This window comes from Littorina saxatilis, linkage group LG2 (genome assembly GCF_037325665.1).
Source record: "Littorina saxatilis isolate snail1 linkage group LG2, US_GU_Lsax_2.0, whole genome shotgun sequence".
Taxonomy (NCBI): Eukaryota; Metazoa; Mollusca; class Gastropoda; order Littorinimorpha; family Littorinidae; genus Littorina; species Littorina saxatilis.
The window spans coordinates 9,249,788-9,259,787 of NC_090246.1; the positions used below are offsets into that span (position 1 = coordinate 9,249,788).

A 10,000-nucleotide genomic window follows, 5' to 3' on the forward strand; every position below is an offset into this window, starting at 1 on the left:
GCTCTTTCCCACCCGGTTCATGTCTTAACTCCTTTGTACTAGGCGCCATCTGACCATTAATTCAATTTACATTCAATGTGTAGCATGTGTTCTATGCACATAGAATACTCATGGCTGATGAGTTTGACCAGAAAATCAGGAAGAAGTGGTTTAAGTGCTTGAAATGATATCAGAGACTGTCACAGTACAGATTGCTTCGACAATGATTTGCAACTTGCACTACCACCGCCAGTAAGAGATGAGAGTCAGGATGACATTATTTCTGTGATGTGTCAGTTGACCAAAAATCATTTGAAGCACAATCCATGCGGTATGTATTATTTGTTTGTTTTTGTTTTATCTTCTTGGGAAAGCTATAAAATATGTCGTCAACAATGTTAAAAACGATTAATGGTAGGATTATTAGTCGGCGTACAAAATGACCGTTTCAGGATCGTTCACGTTAGCTTTGTAGTTATTACTGGTGTTGCTCTTTTTGACAAGTAGACAGAGTTCAACCAGCATATGAGGGATTGGCAACAGCGCTTCAGAGCCCATATGAGGGCAACAGAAAATGCCACTGTCATTGTCTCTGCATGCTTAATTAAATAACATGAGAATTGTGGTACAAGGTGGCATGCTAAATAAAAGCTATTCGTTGTCCATGTCCACTCAGTATTCCCATGAGCCATGGGACCACAAGCGTGTCGTTTTGCCGGCAGCTTCTTTTTAGACGGCAACGGCAACAAAAGGCTGTCATTGTTTATGGAACTTGGATTGGGTAGACGATAGCTCGCGAATACCGTAAATTTTGGATATAACATCTGTGTTAAACTGTGCTTTTCCCCCTGACAGTGTTCCGTTGAACTCCAGGCGCGTCGTTTTGTCGGCTGCTTCGCATCAGATGGCAACGACAACGATCTACTGTCGTTGTTTGTGTCTGCTAATATTTAGCCTCAGTGATAAAATAAAAAATATATAACAGATAAGTATTTTACTGACTGTGTCATTTTCTCTCACGATGTTCCCGTGTGCCACTGGCCCCACGGCGTTTCACTTTACCAGTAGCTTCTTTTCAGATGGCAACGGTTCGGGCAACAGCAACACTCGTTGTGATATACGTTTTCGGGAATAACTCCATCGGGTTTTTATTGGTTGTCGGAGAGTGACCTTTTCTTGCAAAACCACGAACTAACATTGGAGGGACAAATCCAATGTTTGTACGAGGTGTTGCCAGAGGTACGAGGTTTCTCCGACAACCCAAACAAACCCGACGGAGTTATTTTCAGTATTCGTCTATTCTAACCACATGTTTATGAGTAGCCTTTATCAAATAAAATATGGGCCAAGGAATACATTGCTGACAAACGTTACACTGATTGTGTAATTTTCTTTGGCAGTGTTCCCGTGTGTCACGGGCCAACAAGCGTGTCGCTTCGCCGGCAGCTTCTCTTCCAACGGCAACGACAACGTTCGCTGTTGCCCGCAAGGCTATTCCATCTCCTCCTTCGGCGGGTTCGCCTACGGGCAGTACATCAACTCCTGCACCTGCTCGCTGGGAGGGAGAGTGAACCCTGCATTTGGACGGGCCATGGGCCAGTGGGGTCAACAGTTCGCCAACAGTATGCAGAACATGGGTAGCAACCTGGCCAACATGTTCCGCGGCTTTGGTTTCTTTGGATGAAATTACCAATTGTTGTGATAACAAAAGCAAGGATGGACCTGGTGGCATACTTGTAAAGACGTCCTGCAGATAGACCTGTTTGGTTGTCGTATGCACAGCTCCATGCGAGGAGGAATAACTCTCGCTTTAACTGCTTACTCCACGAAACTGCAATCTTCTACAAACTTTGCTTACAAATTGTAGCAGAAAAAACAACTCCAATGGTACATGGCCTCGATGTGTCAGTGTGTGTGTGTGTGTGTGTGTGTGTGTGTGTGTGTGTGTGTCAGTGTGTGTGTGTGTGAGTGTGTTTGTGTGTGTTAGTGTGTGTGTTTGTGTGTGTGTGTGTTAGTGTGTGTTAGTGTGTGTTAGTGTGTGTGTGTGTGTGTGTGTGTGTGTGTGTGTGTGAGTGTGAGTGTGTTAGTGTGCTAGCGTGCGTGCGTGGGTACATACGTGTGTGCGTGTAAGGTCTGCTTTCGCGCGTGCCTGTGAGTGTATGTTTTAATTCGGTGCTCCACTTTGAAACTAAAAAACTTGTCCTTAAAATCATTAATCGACCAACCAGCCATCCAACCCACCAACTAGGCCACCACGACCACCAAACCAATAAGGAAAGAAAAAGGAAAAAAAAGAAACGAAAAAAAGAATATTCACAAACATAACCATCAAGTCAAAGATATCTTCAACTCGTGAAGGCCGACGCCATTATACGCTGTCAGTTACAAAATTTTATGACAGTATTACCCACTCAAGCATACAAGATAGGGAAATAGACAAACTACGCAACAACTAAAACACCTTATTTTGCTGCGATTCATATCGATAAATCAATAACACACACACACACACACACACACACACACACACACACACACGCACGCACACACGCGCGCGCCCATGCGCGTACACCCACACCCACACACACACACACCGTACACACACACACACACACACACATACCCACACCCACAACCCCCCCCCCCCACAACCCCCCCCCCAACACACGCACACCCACTTCCCCCCCAACATATACACCCACCCCCAACAGACACACAGATTTGAAAGACATAAACGAAACTGATGTCACCCCCCTCACGGGAACAGGTAAAGAGAGAGAGGCAAGATGCAATATCGCCTCATGTATCACAGGGTAAGAATACTTTTCACTGCCACTGACCCTGTGTTGACAGTTTGGTGTGTGACAGTTGCAAGTGTGGCTGGTTGCAGCATAGCTTCCTTCTCCTTCAAACCTTCATGTAAGAATAAAACAAAACAAGAAAGGTAGGTTGTTGGAACGTTTATTATTGACAAAACAATACATTCACAGATATGTCGACCCAACGGTCTTTTAAGTGAACAGACAAACAAATATTCACACAAAACTTATCTTGATAGAATCAGTTTTCGCCCACTCGTCAGGAAGCCGAGCGAATGAATATCGATCAAGTAAGTCCAAAAACGAAGAGACTGCCAACGTTCCAAAGTTGCTCTTGACTACTGAATTCCATCAAGATAAGTTTATTGTGATATCTGTTTGTCTGTTCACTTGAAATACCGTTGGGTCGACATATTTGTGACTGTAACGTAATTTTGTCAATAACAACGTTCCAACAACTTAACTTTCTTTATTTTTTTATTCTTCATGTAAGTCAACAAAGACCTGTTCGTGCTGTTACATGGGATAACAGCTTTCTTCCACTTGGACACTTATACAAACTCAACAGCTTGGTGGCTTCCTGTGCAGAGTGAACAAAAATATGTGGGCTTAAAATTAATTTTGCGTATTGACAGAGGTGTCGGTTGTAAAATCAATTCAGCAAGAAATTCCACACCTGTACGTAGAAATCTTCTAAGATATTGAATGATATTTCCAAGTGGAAAGTGGCTCTCATGTGATGTCATGTATTCTTCATAAATCTGATGTGATTTACAAAATTGTTCACACGGCATAACAGCCTATACATGTTAAAAAAACAAAAAACTCCACAAAAAGAGAATAATTCTAAAAAAAAATAAAAAAAAAGAAGTTGTAAAGAATGTGGTAACTATGTGCAGATATCTGTATTATTTGACAACTTTCTCTCTGCTCTCTGATCCGCAGCTGTTGGAACTGTCGCAGCCTTTGAAGCGTGAAGCAAATTGTTGTTGACACCTGTGCGTTACCTGTGTTCTCTGTGGGGGCAGAATGTTACGCCTGGAGGTTTGTCTCTACCTGCTGTTCCTTGGTTCTGCGCTGGGACAACAACAAGGTGAGGTTAATGTTGTTTTGATGGTTTTTATAGCAACGTAAATTAAAGTTTTAGCTAAAAAAAAGTTAGAAAGGTATAAGACATAAGACATAAGACATAAGACTTTATTTCAACCATGTGCAGTACACTAGGGACATGTTTTGGCCAGAGTACAATCAATCAATCCATACACGCCCTTCCAAACATCGCTTGCAATCTCAGTCACACACACGCTCACGCACGCCCGCATACATTCCCCACACCAAACCCACAACAGCACACACGCACAAGCATCCTCCGTAACAAAACGTGTTTAACCATCAATTGTACATATGCGTAAAATAAACAGTATAGAAGTATCAGTAAGAATTATATATGTATCAGACATCAGTTATGACGACAATAACTAAAATCACAAATCCTTGATAATTTTAAAACCAAAACATTTATTACAATACTACACTGGGTAGGTGAACTTTAAGAAATAAGGTATTTAAAGTCTTGACGGCTGTGTCTCACAACAGAATACCAGGACATAAACCTTGAGTAAAAGCTCAATTTTAACTAAGAACGGCAGTTAGAGGGCTTAAGGAGCCAGGACATGATAATGGAACATTTGATTCTGACAAAGCAAAACGTTACGGTCACTGATCTTGGCCCCAGCGGCCTTGTTTTTAGAGGACATACAGACGAACATTTATAATACAGAAAATAAACTTATCTGACAAAAGGTCTGGAAGCCCGCTCGGAAGACTCAAGCGAGACAATTAGTTAAATGATTGATGATGACGTTAATCAAAGTATTAGGCTGTGTTGTTCATTGCTATTGTAACGTAGTGCAGGTAATTTGAACAGTCGTGACTTTCGTATTATGTCTTACATTTATTTCTGTATGTCTCTTTGCGCTCGATTAACTGACTGATTGATTGACTGATGTATTTATTGATTGATCGATTAATCGATTGATATATTGATTTCTTTATTGATTGCCTGCATGGTTGCTTGATTGCGTTATTTGGTTGTTGACTAATTAATGGGATGATTGGTCAATTGATAAGTTGATTTCTTAATTGCTTGCTTGCATGATTGATTGAATGATTGTTTGAGTGATTGTTTGATTGATTGATGAATGAATTGACTGGCTCATCCTTGCCTGACCAAGACGATACATTGAATCTTTAAAAAAAACTGTACGAGGAATCATTGATAAAAAAACAAACAAACAAACAACATTGGATGTGAATGTAAAAATCACGTTTAGCCCATAACATGTCAATTTGAAATGAAAGCCGTTTTTTTTCTAATCGCTCTTCAAGATGTAAAACACGATGTTTCACCATGTGATTTCCCAGTTAAAAGTTGTTGTTTTTGTGTGTGTGCAAGCTACATGAATTTCGTGACATTTAATGTGAAAAAACCCACCTTTCAACTGGGAGGTGCCGCTAAACCTGACAAGCAAAGAGCCCAAAACAAGAACAAACGGACATTATGCCCCCAAAACTAACAGGTGAATCATTGTCACATTTGTTTGTTTCTTAAACTGTTTCCATCTTTCAACCTACTTGACCTTCTAAAAAATCTCAGTCAGTCTTTAAAAACAGAGAGAGAGAGAGAGAGAGAGAGAGAGAGAGAGAGAGAGAGAGAGAGAGAGAGAGAGAGAGAGAGAGAGAGAGAGAGCCAGAGAAAGAGAGACAAAGAGACATAGACAGAAAGACAGAGAGAGAGAGAGAGAGAGAGAGAGAGAGAGAGAGAGGGTGCATCGAGAGATAGAGAGAGAGAGAGAGAGAAAGAGGGAGAGAGATAGAGAGATAGAGAGATAGAGAGATAGAGAGAGAGTCTGGAGTATGGAGTCTGGAGTCTGGATGGTTTATTGATTAGGCCTTGGGCCCATTTCAATTAGAGAGAGAGAGAGAGAGAGTGTGTGAGAGAGAGAGAGAGAGAGTGCACCGAGAGAGAGTGCACCGAGAGAGAGAGAGAGAGATAGAGTGGGAAAGAGAGAGATAGAGAGAGAGAGATAGAGAGAGAGAGAGTGAGAGAGAGATAGAGAGAGAAAGAGAGTGAGACTGAGAGAGAGAGAGTGCACCGAGAGAGAGAGAGAGAGAGAGAGAGAGAGAGAGAGAGAGAGAAAGAGTGAGAGAGAGAGAGAGTGCACCGAGAGAGAGTGCACCGAGAGAGAGAGAGAGAGTGAGAGAGAGAGTTTAGAGAGAGAGTGCACAGAGAGAGAGAGAGAGAGAGAGAGAGAGAGAGAGAGAGAGAGAGAGAGAGAGAGAGAGAGAGAGAGAGAGAGAGAGAGAGAGAGGGGGAGAGAGGGAGAGAGAGGGAGAGAGAGAGAACGCAAAAAGAATTAATTAGCCATATTTATATCACACCCATCAGTTGACAGCAGATAAGCGTGTGGAACAGGTGCAAAGATAAATATGACAGCAACATTATTTTTTACACTTAGGTCACTCTGACACGCAAACTGTCATCGCCCCTCACGATTGCATCGGGGCGAAACCGCCCCCACAACAAGTATTTTTAAACGGAAAACCTAAAAACCCGATCGTGTGTGAATATAAACCAAAAATGAAGTCCGGGAGAAGAGGGTATTGCGTATGCGTGGGCTACTTTTTACATTTAGTCAAGTTTTGAATAAATTTGTTAACGTAGGCAGGGAAATATAGAAGAGGATGTGTGTGTGTGTGTGTGTGTGTGTGTGTGTGTGTGTGTGTGTGTGTGTGTATGTGTATGTGTGTGTGTGTGTGTGTGTGTATTTATGTGTGTAGAGCGATTCAGAGAAAACAGCTGTACCTGATTTTCAGCAAATGATATCCCAAGACATTCTCAATTTTTTTTTATCAACGTCTTTGATGACGCCATGTGTGCTGACGTCTCGAAACACACTTTTTGAAATACATGTTGTGTTTTATTTCAACAGTTGTTTCATGTTTAACATTTCATGGGGGTCCTGATTTGGCCTATATGGTCCGCTGGACCCAAAAAGCAACAACTAAGGCCAAAAAAAAAAAGGTCTGTTTACGGTAACATAGGCCAAAAAAATAGGGTCGGTAGGTCGGGATTATTTTTTTTTAAATTTTTTTTTTTCTCCAAAAAACCATATTTTTACGTTGTTTTGCAAAAAAACCCAAAAGATATTTTTTTTTTCCCCAAATGCCAAAAAAAAAGTCTAGGGTCGCGCGAAAACAATAGGGTCGGTCGGGTTACCGTAAACAGACCTATTTTTTTGTTGGCCTAACTAATTAACTAACTAACATTTCATGCTGTTTTAAATTTCAACAGTTGTCCCATGTTTTACATGTTTTACCGTGTCGCTTTTTGCCTGACGTCTCGAAGAAACTTTGCATTTCATGTTGTGTTTGCCGTCAACAGTTGTACCATGTCTGACGTCACGAGCAAGCTGTTCAGCGGTGACGTCAGGCATTTCAATGATCAACAACAACGTCTTCTGCTGTTCCGCTGGCTTCAGCATGTCCTTTGTCAACAACGTGTGCTCCTGCAGAAAGATTAGCGATGGTAATTAATATAGCCTTCACATTTATTTTTAATTCAAATGAATCAACAAATGCTCAAGAGCGGGAACTGTTTCTTTTCAGCTGTATGGAGAGAGTGAACGTGATTTGAAGCAAACGGTGGCATCCCTGCTGCCGTCATTCTATCCGAGGAAGATGGAAAACACCCACACCCACACCGACACCCACGCATACACACACACACACACACACACACACTAACACTCCCACACACACACACTCACTCACACACACACACATACACACTCACACTTGATAGTGGAGGTATGCTTGTTAGTTGTAGATCTAGTACGATGTTTGAGGTTGTAATGTTTGTGCGGGTGTTATAATGCAATATGTAGCCGTATGAGGGTTCCAGTGTGTGAGTTGTACATGGCCGGGTGCTAGAGTGCTGCATGAATGAGTAAGTGCATGTGGAGCTGTATGGCTGGGTGAATTGTGGGTTGCGTACGTCCGAGGGGCACATGTAGCCTGTGTGTCTGAAGTAGTGGGTATGTTGCGTAAGGGTGTGCTGATATTGAACTTCAGTTGTGTTTTGTAAATGTCTATATATCAGTGTATCATGTCTTGCCACACACATGCCAAATTTCCTTGTATTGATGAGGACAATAAAACTTCTTGTATCTTGTTGTATCTTGTTGTATCTTGTTGTATCTTGTATGCACACACACACACACACACACACACACACACACACACACACACACACACTCACATACAAGCGCACACACACACAAGCGCGCACACACACACACACACACACACGCACGCACACATGCAAACACCGACGTACACACATGCTGAGCCCATCGTCATTTTTTTCGATGCCGTGTGTGTGTGTGTGTGTGTGTGTGTGTGTGTGTGTGTGTGTGTGTGTGTGTGTGTGTGTGTGTGTGTACCCCCGTTTCCACAGGTTTGGTTGCCTAAATCACCATAAGGCAACCATCCACACGTGGATGGCAACCTAAACTCTGGATGGCAACCTAATTGTGTGGATGGTCGCTTCATTTAACACCGTTAAATTGACTTTTTTGACGGAAAGAATGTCATAACAATGTTCAAAATGACATTCTTTCCGTCCCCTATAGGCGACGAAATAGGTCAAATTTTGTGCATTTTTTAGTGCAAAATTCTTCGATGCCGGAGCGAGTACTGCACCCAGTGCTGTTGTAGTGCAAGTGCACTAGAAAGGCACTACACCCAGTGCCGCCTCTTAGGTAACCATCCACACTTTAGGTACGTGTGTGTGTGTGTGTGTGTGTGTGTGTGTGGATGAGTGTGTGTGTATGTGCGTGCGTGCGTGCGTGCGTGCGTGCATGCGTGTGTGTGACTTGTTTGCTTATTTTTTTCTTTGTTATGTCTATTACTCAGTGTTCCCCTGCCTTTCGGACCCACAGAAGTGTCGTTTCGCCGACAGTTTCTCAACAGACGGCAACGGCAACACCCGCTGTTGCCTCCCAGACACCTTCATGTCCTCATCCGGGCGGTCCATCAATGGTCAGTACATCAACACCTGCAACTGTGAGCGCCCTCTATACTTCAGTGCCGTGGAGTTCAAGCGGCGCATGCGCGAATGGCAGCGTCAGTTCGCCAACAGAATGGCTGCCTTCCAGAGCAACTTGCAGCAGTACCTTGGCAACTTGTTCCGCAGTCTGGGAATTGCCGGCCGCTGAGTACACAGCGATGTTGATAGTGTTGGGGGTTAGACGTGGACAATTTTAGAGGTTTGAGCAGAATAAACAGCAATCACATGAAGGAGAATAGTAATAATAATAAGAACCTTTTATATATGTTTCCATCAGAATAAACAGAAATAACGTATGGGAGAACAGCAACAATATATCAACAGAAATCTCTTTTTTTTTCACCAGAGTAAAATAAGTTATTTGTTTTCAGCAGAATAAACAGCATAAACAAAATAGAACAGCAATAATATCATATCAGATTTTTTTTTACCAGAGTAAACAGAAATAACACCTGGGAGAACAGCAAACAAAGTTTAGAACATTTATATTTTTTTCCACTAGAATAAACAGAAATAACATGGGGGAGAACAGCAACAATATATCGGACAATTTCTTATTTTCAGCAGAGTAAACACATCTTATATTTGTCGGCAGAGTAAAGAGCAATAATATATCAGAAGGTGTTATTTTTTTTGTTATCAGAGTCGACATCAAAAACGTAAATGAGAATAGCAAACATATATCAGAAAATGTCTTATTTTTCACCAGAGTAAACAAATGTTACATTTTTCAGCAGATACAAATGTTCGACAACAACTGGCGGGATGAAATGTTTGGCGTCCTGGCATTAAAAACGCTTTTCTATTTTTTAACGCTTGAAAATGAAGAAGAGTGAATCAATTAACACTGAAAATCCCTCGTCCCAGAAAACTAAATAAAAGCATTATTCTAGTCTGTGCGTATTCACTCGCACACGCACGCGTGTGTTTGTTCGAGTGTGTTCGTGTGTGTGTGTGTGTGTGTGTGTGTGTGTGTATGTGTGTGTGCGTGTGTGTGTGTGTGTGTATATGTGTGTGAGTGTGTGTGTATGTGTGTGTATGTGTGTGTGTGTATGTGAACGTGTTTGTGTGT

At 42.0% G+C, this 10,000-nt stretch overlaps 2 protein-coding genes across 2 annotated transcripts in view; both read left to right on the forward strand.

Moving 5' to 3' along the window:
* The window catches only part of LOC138958144 (uncharacterized), a 2,091-nt gene extending 222 nt beyond the window's left edge, over positions 1 to 1,869 (forward strand). The window contains exon 2 of the mRNA XM_070329224.1: positions 1,380 to 1,869. Within this exon, the coding sequence (XP_070185325.1) occupies positions 1,380 to 1,663 (284 nt within the window). The 3' untranslated portion in view covers positions 1,664 to 1,869. The remainder of the gene's footprint in view (positions 1 to 1,379) is intronic.
* Positions 1,870 to 2,746: 877 nt separating this feature from the next.
* On the forward strand, positions 2,747 to 9,823 carry LOC138958145 (uncharacterized). Its single transcript, XM_070329225.1, has 4 exons — positions 2,747 to 2,898; positions 3,744 to 3,891; positions 7,243 to 7,386; positions 8,775 to 9,823. Exons 2-4 carry the CDS (start codon positions 3,828 to 3,830, stop codon positions 9,074 to 9,076), a joined length of 510 nt encoding a protein of 169 aa, XP_070185326.1. The 5' UTR covers positions 2,747 to 2,898; positions 3,744 to 3,827; the 3' UTR covers positions 9,077 to 9,823.
* The last annotated feature ends 177 nt before the right edge of the window (positions 9,824 to 10,000 follow it).

Coding starts and splice junctions, on each gene's coding strand:
- LOC138958145 (XM_070329225.1), top strand. CDS start 3,828: ATGTTACGCCTGGAGGTTTGTCTCTACCTGCTGTTCCTTGGTTCTGCG. Junction 3,892..7,242: donor TGCGCTGGGACAACAACAAG/GTGAGGTTAATG, acceptor TGCCGTCAACAG/TTGTACCATGTCTGACGTCA. Junction 7,387..8,774: donor CTGCAGAAAGATTAGCGATG/GTAATTAATATA, acceptor TCTATTACTCAG/TGTTCCCCTGCCTTTCGGAC.